Source organism: Chiloscyllium plagiosum, chromosome 4 (assembly GCF_004010195.1).
Source record: "Chiloscyllium plagiosum isolate BGI_BamShark_2017 chromosome 4, ASM401019v2, whole genome shotgun sequence".
Taxonomy (NCBI): domain Eukaryota; kingdom Metazoa; phylum Chordata; class Chondrichthyes; order Orectolobiformes; family Hemiscylliidae; genus Chiloscyllium; species Chiloscyllium plagiosum.
Genome location: NC_057713.1, coordinates 12,922,554 through 12,944,501, shown reverse-complemented (window position 1 = coordinate 12,944,501; position 21,948 = coordinate 12,922,554). Strand labels below are relative to the sequence as shown.

General features: G+C 39.8%; 1 protein-coding gene across 8 annotated transcripts in view; it reads left to right on the top strand.

Annotated features, from left to right (window-relative positions):
- Positions 1–21,948, top strand: part of prelid3a (PRELI domain containing 3A) — a 42,900-nt gene extending 20,952 nt beyond the window's left edge. For 3 of the 8 annotated variants that reach the window (XM_043687736.1, XM_043687735.1, XM_043687734.1), the window contains 3 exons: positions 853–923; positions 3,612–3,714; positions 18,090–18,674. In XM_043687736.1, coding sequence (XP_043543671.1) covers positions 853–923; positions 3,612–3,714; positions 18,090–18,275 — 360 coding nt within the window. In that variant the 3' untranslated portion in view covers positions 18,276–18,674. Of the gene's footprint in view, positions 1–852; positions 924–3,611; positions 3,715–4,348; positions 4,355–4,648; positions 4,779–13,341; positions 13,426–18,089; positions 18,675–20,768 lie in introns of those variants that run through there. The other 5 variants (XR_006311350.1, XR_006311348.1, XM_043687737.1 and 2 more) reach the window with 5 other exon arrangements.

Genomic DNA, 21,948 nt, shown 5'->3' with positions numbered 1-21,948 from the left:
CCTTTAATTTTACTCAGGGTAAATTGATTAATCTGTCCTCTCATTCTGTAATCTATTTGTGTTTGGGTATGAATGCAATCGTCAAAGAGGTTTGGTTTAATTTATCTGTGTGCGTCATTTATATTCTGAACCACATTTACTGAATTGGCAGGCATAACCTTCTTTAAAGCAAAAAGACGTAAGGAGCTTGAAAAGATGGTGCTGTTTTGAATCCTTATCCAGGGGTAGCAATTGATTTGCCCTCAAACGCAGTGTTGCATACATTTCTGGGCACCATACAACAAGGAGAACATATGCACACAAACATTTATAGCATGAAGATCTTCAGTTTCTTAGATAGACTAGATAATTTGGGCTGGTTTTCATTAGAGAAGATATGGGTAAGAGGAGATTTGGTTGAAGTATTCATGACCATTAGCAATCTGGACTGAGTAGATTGGATTTTTTTTTCCTCCATTTAAGATTGACAAAAGAAGCAATGCTGACATAAGAAACTTTCATGCAGCAAATGGTTAGGATCTGGAATATACTGCCTGAGGCTGTTGTGGAGGCAGTTTCAATTGAGGCATACAAGGGAATTGTGTTATTATCTGAAAAGGAAGAATGTGCAAGGCTATAAGGAGAAAGTGTAACTTTTAACACCTGACCATATTGAGTCATTCTGCACTAATGTACATGTTAAGAACAAAACTCTTCAAAACAAGACAGATGTTTCAATGTCTTGGTCTTTAACGTTTTTTTGTTGGTACACATGTGTCAGGTTCTAAGCATTTATTCTTAGAAGAGCTGTTACCTGAATGGGAAGATATCATTTCAGGTGAGATTCAATTCTATTCACTACTTTTGTTCCAGATTACACTCAGTAACCTTGTATCCGTAGATGAAAGACTGATATATCGACCTCATCCAGAGAATCCAGAAAAGTAAGTTCAATATTGTTCCTTAACATTTAATTGATTATATTTTGTGTTTTGGATATTTTTATCTGTGTAATGAAACAAGTTTAAATTGCTTTTTCTTTATGGGTTATGGACAGCATTTGTTATTCATCCTGAATCACTTTTGAACTGAGTGGCTTGCTAAGACATTTCAGAGGACAGTTAAGAATCAACACATTGTTGTGGGTCTGGATTCACTTGTAGTCCAGACCAGATAAGAAGGGCAGATTTCTTTGACTGCATTATTTTGGTAAATGAGAGTTTTTTAAAATGAAAATTATAGTTGCTAGTTTCATGGCATAATTACTGAGTCTTTCAATTCCAGACTAATGTTTTTTTTAAAATCCACTAGGATTTGAACCCATGAAACCTCAGTCATTACACCAAAACACACCTTTCACTACATGTAATCTAACTTAATTTACATTGAAGATTTTTTTATTTAGCAAAGGCCAAGTCAGTGATGAACGAATAGCACTTTGGAGGCATCTATGAGGATTTTTTAAAATAAATGTTTACTTGAGACATGGGTGCTGCTGGCTCAGCCAGTATTTATTGCACATCACCATTTGCCCTTGGGAAGGTGATAGTGAGCTGCCTCTTGAGCAACTGCAGTCCATATTTTGTAGATGGACCTGAAATAGCATTAGAGAGGGAATTTCATAATTTTAACTGATGTCAGGATATTGAATGGTTTGGAGAAGGACTTGCATTTGGTGGAACTTGTATCTGCTGCCCTTGTCCTTCTATGTGGAAGTAGTCATGGGTTTGGAAGGTGCTTTAGTGAAATTCTGCAATGCTTCTTGTAGTTGGTACACACTGCCACTACTGAGCGTCAGATGTGGAAGGAGTGGTAGTTTGTGAATATGGTGCCAGTCAAACTGACAGCTTTGTTCTGGATGGTGCCAAGCTTCTTGAGAGTTGTTGGAGTTGTACTCATCCAGGCAAGTGGGGAAATTCTGTCACACTCCGAATTTGTGCATTGTAGATAGTGGATTAGCTTTGCAAAGGCGGAAGGTGAGTTACTCACAGCAGTGACCTTAAGTTTGACATACTGTTGTAGGACTGTATTAATATAACTAGTCCAGCTGAGTTTCTGGTCAATGATAACCCCATCTGTATGGTGATAATGGGGTATTCAATAATGGTAATGTCTTTGAATATCAAGGGGCGGTGGTTAGAGTCTCTCATATTGGAGGTGGTCATTGTCTGGCACTTGTGTGTCGTGAATGTTGCTTGTCAATTTACAACTCATGCCTGAAAATTGCTCAGGTCTTGCTGCTTTTGGACATGACCTGCTTTATTTTCTGAGGAGTTGCAATTGTTTTTGAACATTGTGCAACCATTGGTAAATTTCCTCAATTCTGGCCTTACAATGGAAGGGAAGTGATTGATGAAGCAGCTGGAGATGGTTGCACTGATGGACTCCTGTAGAAATGGGATGACTGCCGAGATGACTGATCAACAGCAACCACAACCATCCTCTGTGTTCCAGATATGACACCAACCAGTGGAGAATTTTTAAGGTTGTAATGTAGTCAGGATCTGGAGGCCCTAGCAGAAATGAAATTTGTTGTCACTGAGAAGGTTACTTCTGATAGCACTATTGATTACACTTTCCATCCTGTTAGTGATGATCGAGAGTAGACCGATGCATCTGTAATTGGCTGGATTGGATTTGTTCTGCTTTTTAGTGTGCATGGACTATTTTCCACATTGTTAGGTTGTAGCTGTATTGAAACAGCATGGCCGGAATGCGGCATGTTCTGGAACACAAGTCCCCAGTACTGTTGCCTGTAGTATTCGCACTATCCAGTGCTTCCAACCATTTCTTGATATCACGTGGAGTGAATTTAGTTGGCCTGAAGTCTGGTAACTGTAATGTTGGGAACCACTGGAGGAGACCGAGATGGATCAACCACTTGCCAAGTTGTTTCTTGACAAGTCTGTAAGATAGCTTTTCCGATTTTGGCTCTAGCCCTCAAAGCAGTGCCTTCAGGGCTACTTTTTGCCCTGTTGTTTTGGTGCCTAGGTTGATGTCAGGTGGTCCATCTGGTTTCATTTCTTTTTTGAGGTTTTGCAGTGATTGTTACATCTTGCTAGGCCATTTCAGAGGGCAGTTTAGAGTCAGTCGCACTGGGTCTGGAATCACATGAAGGCTGGGCCAGGTAAGAATAGCTGATGTCCTTCCTGAAAGGACATCAGTGAATTAGATGGGCCTGCTGACAATCGACAATGGTCAAGGGCATCGTCATCATTCCAGACTTCTAATTCCCAAACTTGTTTATCATTTATCATCTGCCATAATGGGATTTGAACCCATGTCTCGAGAACATTATCTGGTCTTCTGGATTAATAGTCTGATGATAATACCACTACACTATCACATTCCCAAAATGCCCTGCCAGTGATGCCCACATCCCATGAAAACATTTAAAAACGTCTAGTTTTAGATGATTCACATTGGAAATGGTTCTAAATTTGCAAATAGGAACTTGAGAGAGAGAGATTAAGACTAAAATGAATTAATATTATGTGTCATAAACCAATATTTTGGATTATTAGGATATACTTTTACTAAATGCAAAATCATTTTGGATATAATGTTAAGATATTTTAAAATGTAAATGATTTTATATAATATTTTTGCATAATCTTAACATTGACTTTTAGGACCATTTTGACCCAGGAGGCAATAATCACTGTGAAAGGAGTTATCTTAAGTAGCTATTTGGAAGGGTTAATGGCCAACACAATTTCTGCCAATGCAGGAAAGGTATGTGCACAATTTTATTTACGTCAATGTGTCTTTTGAGTGTACGTAATACTGCAGCCATTCCAACTGGGAATTGAATCTTTTGCAGTCCAAGCGCTTCTAATCTTTGGTTCCAGAATAAATGACAAATCGCTGCTGTCAGTAATCAAAACGCCTGTCTTGGGTGAGGCTTTCATAGTCTCAATGTGGCAGTTTTCACCTACTTATAAGGAAAATTAGATGAACACGCTATGTTCATTAATTCCTACTCTCATCCCCTGGCTTCCTGCTCCTGTCTGAAAATGTTGTTGGACACTTCCTAGTTCTTTGTTTGATAGTGGGACGCTGATTATTTAATCTTCGTCAGTTGAGTTCCTGACCTCCTCCAAATTGGAAATGAGAGATCTGTGGAATACAGTTGTATTTGGACAATTTGTAACAATTGCTGCTAGGCCCTGATTAGCATGACCTCATAGCTGCAGTGGAATCAGTGGCAAGTAAGTCTTAAAACATATTTGCTGGTTTGTGATGTAGATGTTAGATACTATGTCAATTTTTTACATCATTGTGATGTCCTTGCATATTGTTAAATGTGACATGTATTCACTCATACATTCAAAAGTTGATCCCTGATCTATCATGTTATTTTCCACAGGAACAGGTGAGGACCTCAAAAGTTATTTTATAACACCTGAAAATGTTGGTAAACTAACTTTCACTTAGCATCAATCAACTAACTAGCACTGGACTAAGGTAATAGCTGGGGATTTGAGTCCATTTAGCATTTAATACTTGAGACTAAGAGCTGCTGTTTCCATTCAGGCTTTGGAGGAAATACTGTTTTCGGATGATATTCCCTGCTGGTAATGTTTGAATAGTTATGGAATAACGTTAGTGGTGACATTGATAATGGAAGACCATTTAAATCAAACCAAATATGATTCAATTTCCATAGGCCATCACCAATCCACAGTTATACGCTCTCTTTAAGATAGGCAAAGAAGAGGAAAAATATCCTGGGAATTCCACCTTGAACCTTCTAGAAAACTTCAGGAGAAAGCTTCAGAAGATCACTGCAACAGATGGTACTAATCACAAGTAGCCACATCTATCTTCTGTAATAGCATACCTTCTATTCCTCAAAGTTTTCAGCTCTGATTTGCAACTCTGCAGTGAATCCACGATCATTACACATACTGGCAATCTAATCACTTACTCAATCTGTTCCTTCGTTTTGCTGGTAACTTTGATTCTCATCTGCCTTTAGTATGAATAACTTGTCCATCAAAAATAGAGGTTATTTCTTTACCATTTCTAGGATCTCAATCATATACCCTTTGTGAAGTCTATATTTTTGCAGCTTAAAAAATGTAAAAGAGGAAGTTTTTTTTGCCTGTCCACAAATGTTCTACGATTGGGTGGACAAAGTTAAAAATTACACAACACCAGATTATGGTCCAACAGGTTTATTTGGAAACACTAGCTTTTGGAGTGCTGATGATGGATCAGCACTCCGAAAACTAGTGCTTCCAAGTAAAACTGTCAGACTATAACCTGGTGCTGTGATTTTTTAACTTTGTCCAACCCAGTCCAACACGAGCTCTTCCACATCTAAGATTGGGTGTCATTCTTTTGATGGTCCTTGGGGTATTCTCCACCTTGCTATCAGCACAATTCTTGATGTTGCTGTATACAAGGTGCTGTTTGTCACAATTTTCTATAGCATTTTTTATTTTGTGTTCAACTGTCCTAACTATTCGTCAAACTCTTAATTTGTATTTGTTATGGTCTCTAATCTGTTCCACAGCTTTAAGCCAGTACCATGGCACTATATGCATATGCATAGATTTATCCTACCTCATGTACATTGTGGTGCACTGAAAACACTTGCAACATCGAGCTCGCGCTCAAATGAATGATCAACATGTTTTTTTAATTCTCTTATATGACGTGGGCATCGCTGCCTGTCATTTATTGCCCATCCCCAGTTGCCCTCTGGAAGGTGATAGTGAGCTGTCTTCTTGAATTATTGCATTCCATGTGCGGTTCCACATTACTGTTAGGGAGGTAATTGCAGGATTTTGACCCAGTAACAGTGAAATAAACATATCACCATTCCTAAGTCAGGATGGTGAGTGACTTGGCGGGGAACTTGCTGGTGTTCCCATGGATCTGCTGTCCTTATCCTTCTGGATGGAAGTGGTTGTGGGCTTGGAAGGTGCTGTCTAAGGATGTTGGAGAATTTCTGCAGTGCATCTTCTGGATGCTAGTGAGTGTTGGTGCTGGATGGAGTGGATGCTTGTGGATGTAGTGCCAGTCAAATAGTCTGCTTTGTTTTGGATAGTGTCCAACTTCGAGTGTTGTTGGAGCTGCGCCCATCCAGACAAGTGGGATGTATCCCGTCACACTCCTGACTTGTGACTGGTAGATAATGGACAGGCTTTGGGGAGTCCAGAGGTGAGATTCTTGCTTTAGTATTTCTCACAGTGACCTGCCCTTGTTGCCACTGTGTATGGTGAGTCCAGTTGACTTTCTGATCAATGGTGACCCTCCGGGTGTTAATAATGGGGGATTCAGTGATGGTAATGCCATTAAACATCAAAGAGGTGGTGGTTAGATTGTCTTTTGTTGGAGATTGTCATTACCTGGCATTTGTGTGGCATGAATGTTATTTGGTGCTTGCCAGCCCAAGCCTGGATATTAACCAAGTCTTGTTGCATTTGAACATTAACTGTTTCAGTAACTGAGGAATTGCGAATTATGATGAACATTGTACTGCCTTAGCGAACATCCTCACCTCTGACCTTATGATGAAGAGGAAGTCATTGATGAAGTGGCTGGAGATAGTTGGGCCTAGAACACTACCCTAAGGAACTCTGCAAAAATATCCTGAAGCTGAGATGACTGGCTTCTAACGAAAGATGTTGTGAAACCTGAAAGGGTTCAGAAAAGATCTACAAGGATGTTGCCAGGGTTGGAGGATTTGAGCTATAGGGAGAGGCTGAACAGGCTGGGGCTGTTCTCCCTGGAGCATTGGAAGCTGAGGGGTGACCTTTTCACGCAGAGGGTGGGACGTATATGGAATGAGCTGCCAGAGGAAGTGGTGGAGGCTGGTACAATTGCAACATTTAAGAGGCAGTTCGATGGGTATATGGATAGGAGGGTTTGGAGGGATATGGGCCACGTGCTGCCAGGTCGGACTAGATTGGGTTGGGATATCTGGTCAGCATGGAAAAGTTGGACCGAAGGGTCTGTTTCCATGCTGTACATCTCTATGACTCTATGACAATGGCTATCTTCCTGTGTGCCAACTATGACTATAACCAGTGCCTCCTAATTTCCATTGATTCCAGTTTTGCAAGTGTCCCTTGATGCCACACTAGGTTGAGTGCAGCCTAAATGTCAAAGGCAGTCAGTCTCACCTCGCCTCTGGAGTTGAGCTCTTTGGCCTTTGTTTGAACCAATTCTGTAATGAGGTTAGAAGCTGAGTAGTCCTGATGAAACCCAAACTGGCTATCCAGTGAACAAGTTATTGTTAAGCAGTTGCTGTGTGACAGCATTGTTGATGACATCTTCCATCCCTTTACTGATGATTGAGAGTAGACTGGGGCAGTAATTGACCAGGTTGAATTTGTCCTGCTTTTCGTCCACGGGACAAACTTAGGCAATTTTCCACTTTGTCGGGTAGATCCCAATGCTGTACTGAAAGAGTTTAGCTCATTGGAAGTTTACAAGAATGATCCCGCAGATGAAGGGCTTGTCATATGAGGAGTGCTTGAGAACTCTGGGTCTGACCTCAATGGAGTCTGAAGGATATGGGGGGGATCTCATTGAAACATAGAAAATGCTGAGAGACCAAGTCATTGATTGTAAGAGGATCAAGGATTACTGGGAGAAGGCAGGAGTATGGGGTTGAAAAACATATCAACCGTGACCAAATGATGGAGCAGACTAAAGGATTGAGTGGCCTAATTATGTCATATAGTTTATGGTCTTATTAACAGGGCTACCACCTTCTATCACTTTCAACCACTTTAAAAAAAGAACTACATTGGTGAGTGTGGATGCCGAGTTCCACAAACTCTGTTGGAATTCTCTAATAACTGCTGCCTTTTCCAAATGACCAAACTACAAATATCTAGTGGAACCTTCTGATGTAAAAATTACTGGACTGTGATTTCCACTTCCCAATGTACTCGCTTTTAAAAAATTGTTGGAACCATGTGAACTCCCTCTCGTCTGTGGGCTCAACAAGTAGTTAAAACAGCTGCTTCAATACAGTGGTTATTTTCCTATTCTGAAGAGATTACAGTCTGCCAAATCAAGTCATAACAACTTTATACCAACATCGTGCTTCTTTTAGCATTGCATCTGCCAATCAGCTGGATCAGCAGAAGCAGGTAAAAACAATTGTGAGGCCGATTAAAAAGGATCGGTTTGAGAATGTTTCTCACAATTTTAGGACATCAGAAGGACTTAAGAGAAAATAAACACAAGGCTGACCCTCTGTTGCAGTTCTTGAGGATGGTGTGTGGTTGGACATGCAGTTTTTTGTATGAGATGTTAAGCCAAGACCATACCTGCCTACTCAAGTAGCTGTAATAGATCTCATGGCATTAGTTTGAAGGATAGTGTGGGCAATAGATAATATGGTCCGCACATGTTGATGCTACAGTAAAGAAAGCACAACAACCCTTCTAGTTTCTCAGGAGGTTAAGGAAATTCAGCATGTCTGTAAAGATTCTTATCAATTTTTATCAATGCGCCATAGAAAGCATTCCATCCAGATACATCATGGCTTGGTATGGCAATTACTCTGCCCAAGACCATAAGAAACTCGTGAGAGTTGAGAACACAGCCCAGTCCAGCATGCAAGCCAACCTTCCATCCAATGACTGCATCTATACTTCTGGCTGCCTTGGGAAGGCAGCCAACATAATTAAAGACTGCTCCCATCTCGGTTATAATTTCTTCCAATATCTTCTGTTGGACAGAAGATACAAAGGCTTAAACACATTAGCCAACAGATTCCAGAACATAATCTCTCATATTTTTAATTTAAATGTTAGACCTGCTCTTTATGCCGTAACATTACATTCCTCGCTCAGTTCTATACTCTAATCACTTTGAATGGTATGATCTGCCTGTACTGCATCCAAAACAAAACTTTTCACTGTACTTAAGTACACATGAATATAATAAGTTAAATTAAGGACTATTTGTCCTGGAGCATATGAGGCTGAGGTCTGACCTTATAGAGATTTATAAAATCATGAGAGACATGGATAGTGTGAATAGCCAAAGTCTTTTTTTCTCAGCGTAGGGGAATCCAAAACGAGGGGGCATAGGTTTAATGTGACAGGAGTAAGATTTAAAAAGAAATTGAAGGGTAACTTTTTCACAGAGGGTGGTAAATGTGTGGACTGAGTGCCAGCGGAAGTGGTGGAGGCAGGTACAATTACAATATTTAAAAGGCATCTACATGAATATTAAGGGTTTAGAAGGATATGGGCCAAATGCTGACAAATAGGACTAGATTAGTGTAGAATATCTGGTCTGCGTGGATGAGTTGGACCAAAGAGAAACTCTTTTTCTGTGTTGTATAACTTTATAACTCTCTCACTGAGCACAAATTATCTGTTGTTTCCTATGTTTTAAATAATGACTACACTTCAAAAGTACTTCAGTGCTGAAAGGTATCTTGAGGTGTCGAGGGGTGTTGAAAATGTATTATATAAAAATGTCTGTTTTTCTTACTTGCTTTATTTCCAGTTAGTGAAATAGTTTTGAAATGGAGGTATGCTGTAATGTAAGAAACATGGCAACCAATGTATGCAAAGCAGGACCCCCACATACATCAGTAGGATACTGATTTTAGATGTGAGGACAGGTATGGTTGTTTTGCGAAAATTATATAAAGCTCAAGTTAAACCGCATCTACAATTCTATGAACAGTTTTGTATTGGCATTGGAGGCAATCCAGAGAAGGTCAGTGAGTTGATTCTGGGTAAGGGAATGATTTTCTTATGAAGAGATCTTGAATAGGTTAGGCTTGTACTTGGGAGTTTAAAATAACAAAAATAAGAGATGACTGTATAAAGTTATGAGGGGCAAGTGTGTAGGAGCTGTTTCCCATTGTGGAAGAATCTTGGGTCAGAGGGCATAATCTCAGAGAATCCGTTTCATTTGAAGATGAGAAACATCTTTGTTTCTCAGAGGATAGTGAATCTGTGGAATTCTTTACTGTCAACATTGTGTCCTTAAGTATATTCTAGCATGAAAAGGAATTTTAATCAGTAAGGCAACCCAGGTTTATGGGGAAAGACAGTTGAAAATGATCAGATCAGTCATGATCCCATTGAAAGGTGAAGCAGACTCAGTGGGCTGAATGGATCACTTCTGTGTCTATCTCTTATTAGCCAGGACATTGGAAGAATTCCCAATCTCTTCATAATATCAAGGAATTATTTGCATCCACCTTGAAGCGAGATTTGATGAAATGTCTCAGCACCTTCAACAATGTGGCTGTCCATTAGTGTTCACCTAAATCTTGTAACCATTCAGCATATCTACTATTTCTTGAAACTGTACCCTAATAGAAACCAGAAGAACTGCAGATGCTGTAAATCAGAAACAAAAATAGAAATTGCTGGAAAAGCTCAGCATCTTTGGCAGCATCTGTGGAGAGAAATCAGAGTTCATATTTTGGGTCAGGTGAATCTTCCTCAGAATACCCTCTGAGCTTTTCCAGCAATTTTTGTTCTTGTACCCACTAGACCTGACCCTTTGCTTTGGAATGTACTGAGTGAGGTGCTCTGCAAATGCAGGTCATTTAAGAATTTTTGGATATTATAAAGCTGTTTTGTTTTTATTTTAATAGGCAACTTTTTTTATCTGACGGCTTGTATTAATTTCTCGACCATTTGTGTGACTCCCATTTGCCATCAACCCTGCAGCTTTCCCTACTTATTAGCATCATATAATCAATATTACCCAGAAACCTCCCTGTCTTTTGAAATATTTGCCTTTCCTAAAATCTGATCTCTATATTAAACTGCCTAATAAATATAATTATAAAGATTACTTGCATGTAGATCTAATGCTATTTCAGAACCATTGTCAGAGTTTGGTAAAGAATGGAAATAAACCAACTTGCTTGATGTAGGTTTGATCACAGAGCTGGAAGGTTCGTTTTTAGATGTTTCATCACCATACTACGTAACATCCTCAGTGAGCCTCCGGATGAAGCACTGTGGCATGGCCCATTTTCTATTTGTGTTTAGGTTTCCTTTGGTTGGTGACATCATTTCCTGTGGTGACTGCATTTCCTGTTCTTTTTCTCAGGGGGTGGTAAATGGGATCCAAGTCAATGTGTTTGTTGATAGAGTTCCAGTTGGAATGCCATGTTTCAAGGAGTTCTCGTGCTTGTCTCTGTTTGGCTTGTCCCAGTCAAAGTGGTGTCCTTCCTCATCTGTATGTGAGGATACTAGTGAGAGTAGGTCTGTCTTTTTGTGGCTAGATGACATTCATGTATCCTGGTGGCTAGTTTTCTGCCTGTTTGTCCAATGTAGTGTTTGTTACAGTTCTTGCAAGGTAAATGACATTAGTTTTGCTTGTTGTCTGTATAGGGTCTTTCAAGTTCATTAGCTGCAGTTTTAGTGTGTTGGTGGGCTACCATAACAGCAAGAGGTCTGAAGCTTCATTAGAACATTATTTCAACGAGCTATCACACACCGCAGCACAGAGGAACAATGCAGAGCAGAGGAAAATCACCTACGCAGTGTATTCAAAGAAGAACGGGTACCCAATGAACACAGTCTGCCGATTTCTGAGCAACAAACCCTAACAAGCAGACAAAACATGTCCAGAAACCCTAGCCACTCTCCACTACATCAAAGACATCTTGGAAATGACTGCCAGACTACTCAGGCCTCTTGGCATCATGGTAGCCCACAAACCCACCGACACACTAAAACAGCAGCTAATGAACTTGAAAAACCCTATACAGACAACAAGCAAAACTACTGTCATTTACGAAATACCTTGCAAGAACTGTGACAAGCACTACACTGGACAAACAGGCAGAAAACTAGCCACCAGGATACATGAACATCAACTAGCCATAAAAAGACATGAGCCACTCTCACTAGTATCCTCACATACAGATGAGGAAGGACACCACTTCAACTGGGACAACACATTCATCCTAGGACAAGGCAAACAGAGACATGCACGAGAATTCCTAGAAGCATGGCATTCCAACCGGAACTCTAGCAACAAACACAATGACTTACATCCCATTTACAGCCTCCTGAGAAAAAGAACAGGAAATGCCTTCACCACATGAAATGACGTCACTGACCCAAGGAAACCTAAACACGTAAATAGAAAGCAGGCCATGCCCCCAGTGCTTCATCTGGAAGCTCACTGATGATGTTGCCTAGTATGGTGATTTAATGTCTGAAAATGAACCTTCCAGCTCTGTGATCAAACCTACATCCAGAACCTCAACTTGAGCTACAAATCTTCTCAAAACTACTAAAACCAACTTGCCTTTTCAGATAAAGTACATTGTCTCCCATGTTTAAAAAAAGGAGAAAAACAATTCTGAATGTTCAAAGCTTCAAGCTTTTAGAATTACCTGAGCTACAAATCTTCTCAAAACTCGCTTAGCTGATGAAATGTACTTTGCAGGGAAATAAAACAATGAACTGTGGATGCTGAAAATTTGAAATGAAAACAGAGTGCTGGAGAAACGTAGCAGGTCTTCTAGCATCTGTAAGGAGAGAAACAGAGTTAATGTTTCAAGTCCAATGAACTTTTGTCGGAAAAGTTAATGAGGTCTGTCAAGAATGTATCAAATAACTCAGACTATTCATTTGAGTGGTATAATCCCTCCCTCTGGGCCAGAAGGTCCAGGTAAAAGACTTACTTGTCCTGAAGGTGTGACAAACAGGTTGATGAAATTAACAGTTCTGAAGAAAGGTCACTGGACTTAGAACATAAACTTTGTTTTCTCTCCACAGATCCTGACTGACCTGCTGAGTTTTTCCAGCGATTTCTGATTTAGTTTTGAAACATTAACTCTATTTCTCTTTCTATAGAAACTGCCAGATCTGCTGAGTTCCTCCAACATTTTCTATTTGTGTTTAATACTTTACGGTATAATAGATATCATTGTCTCTCTGTATACAAATTTAATCAATTACAACTGGATTGGTTATTTGGGTAATGATATTCATTTCTATAGAATCCATGTATGTAACAGATGGAGTTATTCTTTTGGTAATCAACTTGGTTGAACGTGTTAGATCGATAGTAAATGTGGGACTTTAGTATGGAGTTTCTGGTCTATAGTTGGAGACAGTACCACTGAGACACAACGACCCTTTTTTTGCAGGAAGTTACTTGGTAATATTTTGTGACAGATTTAATTAACATTGTTATGGTTTAACATGAATGTTAAATGCCCACAAAAATACCAAGATACAACATTTAAAGGACTAGCAGAGAATTTATTTAGGTTCTTTTTATCTTTTAATTATTTTTCTCTGAGTAATCCTAAAGAAACTTATTTTATCATATAGTGAAAATATTGTAAACCATCTGTTCTTCTGTGTGTGATATGACTCTTCTGTGTTGCTCTAGGGGTGGGATGCTATTGAATGGATAATTCAAAACTCTGCTGTTAGCTAACAGCTCTCACTTCTGCATATTGCACTTCTCTCAGTGGTAACTATTTATTTATTTATTAAGAAGACTAACAATCCAATGGTATTGTGTTATGTGGAATGTTTGTATAGCTTGACTTGCTTAGTTTTTTATGTTTTTCAGCTTGCTGTGTTATTTTTTGTTGATATACTGATCGCTTTGATTTTTTTTCAGCTATTTTTTCCCCTAAGTGTTGCATGTTTGATGGGACTCTATTTGATTATAATACAACTTATTTCTCCTTTATTAAAAAGCCTGGGGCAGGTCATCTTGGGGCAACGTTCGTAGCAACAAGGCTGCAAGTCAGAGTCCTGAGCTGTCCTGCATTGCAGTTTATAATCCTCATTAGCAAGTTCACATCCACATGTATCAATTTCTTAGTAATTCAGTAGCCATGAATAAAGCACGTCGCAATTAACTACATGCAATACTGATGCATACATAAAATTCAAATAGTAACAGCTTTCATCTCAGCAAGAACCCTGGCAAATTAACAATTTGTCACCTGAAGAGGTTACAATGAGTTCTTCAATGGTAGAGGACACTAATAATAATCTGCAAGTACTCTGTGTTTTAGGAAGAGAAGAAGTACTAAGTCTGTTCTGCTCAGTGTGACACTGTAATGATCTGGTTCTCTTAAAATTATTGCAATACCTGCAGGAAATATCCACCTTTGGTTGACGGTTGAACCAGGTTTTAGTTCAAGCACTAAATAGTAAAGAATATGAATTTCATTCCCAAATCCTTTTAGCAGCTTGTGATTTGATCTTGTATGATTCTGTAAGAATATTAGAAGCCTACTTGCTGTTTTTCTGTCTACTGGCCATTTCATAATTGCAACTTTTATTTCACTAGTGATTTTTTTTCCTCATTTCACAGGATGTGGGTGACACTAGCAGTTTTGCCCATTTCTAATTTCTCTCATGAACGTTGTATAATCTGCTTTCACAAACCACCGAAGTCCAAGTAGTGTAGATATCCTACTGTGCTGTTAGGAAAGGAGCTCCAGGATTTTGACCCAGCAGCAACGAAGGAAAGTCGATATTGTTCTGTCCTGGAGAGGAAAACTGGAGAGTTACTCGATGGAGTGCCAATCGAGTGGGCTGCTTTATCTTGGATGGTGTCAGGAAGTGACTCAGATTGCCTCAAGACCAGCATCAATGATGTTGGGAACTAATTAAAGGGGAGAAAGGTTCTGGAAAGGGGCGCATAGACTTACAAAACAAAACAAAAATGGTATTGTAGGGCAAGTATTCATATGGAACAGTGACTGTAACCTGGTAGAATTTAGAATTCAGTGTGAGTGAGAGAAATATTGGTCAGAAGCAACAGTGCTAAACTTGCGTAAGGTAATAACATAGGGACAAGGGCACAGTTGGCTAGAGTGGAGTAGGAAAGGAATTTAGTGAAAGATTTTTGAGGAACTATGGCACTCCTTTAAGAAATTAGTTTATTGATTGCAGCAAACATATTTCCCAGTAAGGAGGAAAGATTCTAAGAAGGGAATAAGCTAACCATGGTTAACTGAAGAAGTTAATAATAGAATCAAATTGAAAGAAAAAAAACATACATTGTGGCAAAGATTGGTGGTAATGGGAGGATTGGGAAAATTTTAAAAGCCAATGAAAGATGACCAAAGAATAATAGCAAGTAACATAGAAGAGGACAGTAAGAGCTTCTTTAAATATACAGAAATGAACAGAGAAGCCAAAGTGAATATCGGCCCCTGGAAGAGTGAGGCTGGAGAAATAATAGGCAACAAGTCAATGACAGAGGAATTGGCTAAATATTTTGCATTAATCTTCATGGTAGAGAACACAAATAATAATCTGAAAGTACTAAATAATCAAGGGATGAAAGGAAAGTTGTGTGAGGAATTAAATACATTAAATATCATAGAATCCCTACAGGGCAGGAAGAGGTGATTCAGCTCATCAAGTCTACACTGACCTTCTGAAGAGCTTCTCTCCTAAACCCATCCCTCACCCCATTCCTGTAACCCCAAATGGGGTTTTACTATGGTTAACCCACCTAGTTTGGACACTTGGGGTAAATTAGCATAGCCAGTCCAACTAACCTGCACATCTTTGGACTGAAAGAGGAAGCTGGTGAACCTGGAAGAAATCCAGACAGACACAGGGAGAATGTTCAACCTTCACACAGTCAGTTGCCTAAGGCTAGAATTGAACCTAGGCCCCTAGCAATAACTGATTCCTTGATTAATGCAATCCAACATCTTCTTTTTCAAACTCAGTGTTTCCACTCCCTCCTGGGGCAGAGAGCCACAAAGTCACACAACCCTCTGGGGAAAAAAAAAGTGTTTCCCCTACTTTCTTTCCTAAACATGCAGCCCCTAATTTTGAAATGGTGCCTACTAGTTCTGGAGTCACTCACAGGATAATTCATCCTTTCCATGTCAAGGCTATTCAGGATCTTATTCACCACAATCAGTCACCTCTCAGACTTCTAAACTCCAATGGAAATGAACCTAATCTGTTCAACCTATCCTCAGCACAATCCACTCATTCTGGATTTCATTTTTGTAAACCTCCTTTGAACTGTTGATTTGCTCTGTTGGTCACAAAATCAATTAACCTTGTCTGTTATACACTGGTTCTGATGTTTGGCATGCACGTTTGCTGTGTCATAGTTTCACCAGGTTGGCACATCATATTTAGGTATTACTGATGCTCCTGTTGGCATGTCCTCTGTACTCTTCATTAAATCAGAGTTGATCTCCCAGTTTGGTGTTAGTGGTAGATGGACACATGGGGCCGGGTTGCAGTTGGTTTGCAATTCTACTTATGGCTTCCTAGTTTTGAATTACTAGACATATTCAAAGTCTGCGCTGCACAAAAGAATGGTGTCTTCACATTTTAACATTTTTGAATCAAAGTTTATTTTGTCAATTAAATCGGGCACTAGCATTCTAAAGGATATTTTGAATACACCTGCTTCTCTCCTGGATTTCAGCTTTAACTCATATTAGTTGCAATTTGTTTAAATATTTGCTTGGGTGTCTTGTATTTTAATTGCTTGTGTATTGGATTTCCGTTGCAGCTTCCTTCTACTTCCTCAATCTTGGGTATTGTACCATAAAGCTGATCCCTGGGCCTTTCCCCCATGTGGAATATAAATCAGTGAATTATATCAAACAAACTGTGTTTTCTATGTTCTGAGTAATCCCTTGACAGGACCATCCTCAAAAGTTAAATTTTAGCACAATCGTGACTTTGTTTTGTATCTTTTAAAATGACTCTTTCTTGAGATAGATAATAATAGCAATTTTGACCCAACTATTATACATCTGAAATTGTCCTTGGAGCAAATCAAGTGCCCTCTAGTGGGTGGCCAGGAACTGCATTATGTTTCTGCAAAATGTAGGAATGCAAAATATCTTGTCTTAAAGTCATACAGCACAGAAACAGATCCTTCAGTCCAACTAGTCCATGCTGACCAAGTTTCCCAAACTAAACTAATCCCAACTACCTGTGTTATCTCTCTAAACCTTTCCTATTCATGCACATATTCAAATGTCTTTTAAACGTTGTAATTGTACCTGCATCAACCACTTCTTCTGGCACTTCATTCCACATCAACCACTCTCTTAGGGAAAAGACCTTGGCTATTTATCTTATCCAAGTCCCCCATGATTTTATCAATCTCTATAAGGTCACCCCTCAACTCCTATCCTCTAGGGGCTGAATTGAATGCAAGAGTAGGAAGGTTATACTTGCGTTATACAGGGCCTTTATTAGACCGTATCTGGAGTACTGTGTACAGTTCTGGTCACTATACTTATGGAAATATATTAATACATTGGAAGCAATTTAGAGAAAGTCTATTAGACTAATACTTGGATTGAGCAGCTTGCCTTCTGAGGAAAGGCTAGACTGGCTAGACCCTGGGGCTTCTGGAGTTTAGAAATAAGGGGCATGGATTGTGTGAATAGTCAAGGTCTTTCCCCCAGGGTAGGGGAGTCCAAAAGTAGATGGCATAGGTTTAAGGTGAGAAGGGAAAGATTTGAAATGATCTAAAGAGCAACATTTTCACAGAGGGTGGTGCATGTATTGAATGAACTGCCAGAGGAACTGGTGGAGGCTGGTACAATTACAACTTTAGAAGACATCTGGATGGTTATATGAATAGGAAGGATTTAGAGGGATATGGGCCAAATGCTGGCAAATGGGATTAGATTAAAGGACGAGTTGTTCCGAAGGGTCTGTTTCCATGCTGTACATTTCAATGACTCAAGTGAAAAATGTCCCAGGAAAAAGTGAGGTCTGCAGATACTGGAGATCAGAGTCGAGAGTGTGGTGCTGGAAAAGCACAGCAGGTCAGGCAGCATCCGAGGAGCAGGAGATCGACGTTTCGGGCCGGAGCCCTTCATCAGGAATGTTCCCTGCTCCTCGGATGCTGCCTGACCTGCTGTGCTTTTCCAGCAACACACTCTCGACTCTGAAAAATGTCCCAGCCTATTTTTATAATCCAACCCTCCATTCCTGGCAACATTCTGGTAAATCTTTTCTGAGTCCTCTCCAGTTTAATGACATCTTTCCAAAAACAGGGCTGGTACTCAGTATTTAGACATAACACCATTTTAACAAAAATTGATAAACTTTTACTCAGGAATTGTATTTGGTGTTTTGTTTTCTGCATAATTCCTTATTTATGTTTGCTTTCAGGACTGCAAACCAGTGGAGTGCGTTCTAGGCAAGGTAAATGTGGAGAATATTGTGTCTGTCCAAAGAAACATTAAGTCGCCAATGACCACAGCAGCTGCTAAGGATTTATGGGTAGCGTATTGCTGTGTCATCCTTGGACTTCTGTTTGGGAGATCCACTTTGTCACTGGCATCCTGTCTTTTTTAAGGTGCAACTCATGTCTTTTTTCAGAGAGAAGATTATAAACAACGAAGTTGACATTGAATATATCAAACAGCATTGAAATCATTTCAATTTCTAAATTAAAAAAAACAGCAGACAAGCCTGCAAATGTGGGATGTCACATTTGTGGTTTTTATGAAAAGTTGCATTTTGTGACGTTTTTCACTAATGAAGCCTCCAGATCGATATAGGTATATCACTTTGATATTTATTTTAAAACATTATTATCAAAGTGGAGATGGAGGCAATGGACAAAAATATACCCTTGAATTTTGCGCACTGTCTTGCACTTGGTACAACACATTGAACTAATACTTGAATGTGGAGTTATTAGAGTTTGCCTTTTGGCTTAGGCTATGAATAAAATGAAGTGTATGTATTTCAGGATTATGTTTACATCGTCTTGCAACTGTAGATCAGTGAGTTTTATGAAGTAAGTTTTTAAATCAGTGTGTTTAAGTTGGAATTTGGGTCTGTATCTTTTTGTATAAATCCCATCCAGATGGGATCTAGGTGGTGTGGGCTTTGACCTGAGATCCTGAAACATGCTATTAATACCTCAATCCTGAACACGCTTTAAAATTAATTTTTGTAGTTATAAATGTGAACTTTAATCATTGTCACTGTGATCAATAATTCACAAATGGCTGGAGTCAAGTGGTTATGAAATATAAAGCTACTTTGTAGCAGTTCCACCTCAGTCATATCTGGATCATTTCCTTCTGTCAGGACAGGTCTCTTGCAATGGTCCCACTTAGTGGGGTGAAAGGATTATTCTGCAAATCTGCTTTTGTAAACTTCTCTACCACTCAGTGCTTGGTGTTTGAACAACTTTACATATTTCCAAAAAGGCTGATATGTTTCCAAAGCTTTTTGTCTTGCAAGAATGAGGCTTAATTGGCAACCTTTTCATGCAAACAGTCATGTGTGTATGGAATGTGTTACCAGAGGATGTGCTGGAAGCTGGTACAATTACAGCATTTAAAAGGCATCTGGATGGGTACATGAATAGAAAGAGTTTAAAGGGATATGGGCCAAATGCTGGCAAATGGGACTAGACTAAATTAAAATATCTGAACTGAAAATGTGTTGCTGGAAAAGCGCAGCAGGTCAGGCAGCATCCAAGGAACAGGAGAATCGACATTTTGGGCATAAGCCCTTCTTCAGGAATGAGGAAAGTGTGCCCATCAGCTTATGCAGAAGATGAGGCGCTCTTGCTCCAACCGTCGTGTTGCTATGGACTGGCAATGGAGGAGTCCAAGGACCTGCATGTCCTTGGTGGAGTGGGAGGGGGAGTTGAAGTGTTGAGCCACAGGGTGGTTGGGTTGGTTGGTCCAGGTGTCCCAGAGGTGTTCTCTGAACCGTTCCCCAAGTAGGCGGCCTGTCTCCCCAATATAGAGGAGGCCATATCGGGTCCAGCGGATGCAATAGATGATGTGTGTGGAGGTGCAGGTGTTGTGCCGGATATGGAAGTATCCCTTGGGGCCTTGGAGGGAAGTAACGGGGGAAGTGTGGGCGCAAGTTTTGCATTTCTTGCGGTTGCAGGGGAAGGTGCCGGGAGTGGAGGTTGGGTTGGTGGGGGGTGTGGACCTGACGTGGGAGTCACGGAGGGAGTGGTCAGAACGCTGATAGGGGAGGGGAGGGAAATATATCCCTGGTGGTGGGGTCCGTTTGGAGGTGGCGGAAATTAAAATATCTGGTCGGCCTGGATGAATTGGACCAAAGGGTCTGGTCGGTGTTGTACATGTCTGTGAATCTATAATCGAGACAAACACAGGAGTGCCGAATTTCAAACAATCATCTTGAACCATGCTGTTAGGATGTTCCAGGATTTTGATTGTGACTGAAGGAACAGCTACATGGTTCCAAGTCAGATGATATGTGACTTGAAAGGGAACTCAAGTGGTAGTGTTCTTATGTACCTCCTGCCTTAGTCCTCCCAGGTGGTAGAGATTGCAGGTTTAAAGTGTGTTGTTAAAGAAAGCTTGATGAGCTGCTACAGTACATCCTGTTGATTGTGGGCACTGCTGCCATTTTGTCAGTGATGGAGAGAGTGAATGTTGAAGATGTTATCAAGGGTATCAATCAAGCAGGCTGCTTTGACTTGGCTTATGTCAAGTTTCTTCAGTGTAGCTGGAATTGCACTCATCTAAGCAAGTGGAACATATTCCATCACATTTCAGATATGCCTTTGTAGATGTTGAGCAAAGTTTGGTGAGTCAGGAGGTGAGTTACTTAGAGCAAGATTCCCTTCCTCTGAACTTGTTCTTGAAGCGGGCATTTATACACGAGCCTCGTTTAATTTGGGTCAGTGGTAAACTCAGGATGTTGAAAGTAGGGGAGTCCATGGTAGTCATGCTATTGAATGTCAAGGTGAGATGGTGATTACCTAGCATTTCCGTGGTGTAAATGTTACTTGTTACATATGAACTGAAGCTCCAACGTTGTCCTATTCTTCTTGCATATGGGCACGGACAGTTTTAGTGTTTGAGGAGTCGTGAATGGTGCTGAACGCTGTGCAATCATCTATGAACATGCCCATTTCTGACCTGTTGGTGGAAGAAAGGTCATTGATAAAGCAGCTGAAGGTGGTTGGACTTGACGTACCACCTGAAGAAACACCAGCAGCAGTGTCCTGAAACTCAAATGATTGACCTCCAACAGCCAAAACCCTTATCCTTTGTGCTAATGTGATTGTGGCCAATGGAGAATTCAATATATTTATCCATAATTGGACTAAGGCTGTAGTGAGGTCAGGAGCAAAGTACCTTGGTGCAACCAAAAATGAGTGTAAACACATTATTACTGAGTTACTGCAACTGGATAGTACTAGCGATGATGCTGTCATTTTACTGATGATATACTGTGCAGACTGATGGGGCAGTAACTTGCCACGTTAGATTTTTTTTGTGGGCAAAATGGCATGCAGCCTGATCATGACCTTTGTTTGCAGAATTCAAATGATTGCAAGCGCAATTCATTTATCTTGTTCACTGTACCATGCAACAAGTCCACTTTTGGAGCTGAAAAGTGTGCCCTTTTACTTCAAATTACCCTGGAAAGCCAAAGGATCTCAAAAATATGAACAGGTTACTCAAATCATTTCACACTGCTGCAATTCACTGGCTATGCAAGTAGTATTTCCCCCTGCTGCCAGTTCAAAAAGCCATTCAGCGTACCATTCAATTGAGAAACATTGTATGAATTTCATTTCCAATGCATTGCCAAATACGTAGGTTGTGCATCCCAAAAATTAGTTGATGAAATTAATCAGCATTTGATTAGTTTCATCATTAGTTGATGAAATTAATTAAATGTCTGGAAGCTTGGGAAGCCTGTAGTTTTCTTTGTGGCAACACCTCCATCAATCAGAATTAACTTTCCAACTAATCGACACTCTTTTCTCCAGTATCAATTGTGATCATTTTAAATTTGGCATTCTTATATTTGGCCTGATGATGCAAAATAAAAGGCTTTGGTAACCTGTTTTTTTCAGCGTTATTCCAATTCCGTTCCAAGCGACAAATTTTCTCGTAATTTATTTTAATTCTAATTTAAATGTTTAAAATATTTAGTAGAATTTAGATAGTCTGTTGATATTACTGCATTTTAGTACTAACTGAAATGTGCTGAAAAATAAAGAATATTTTCTCTGAAA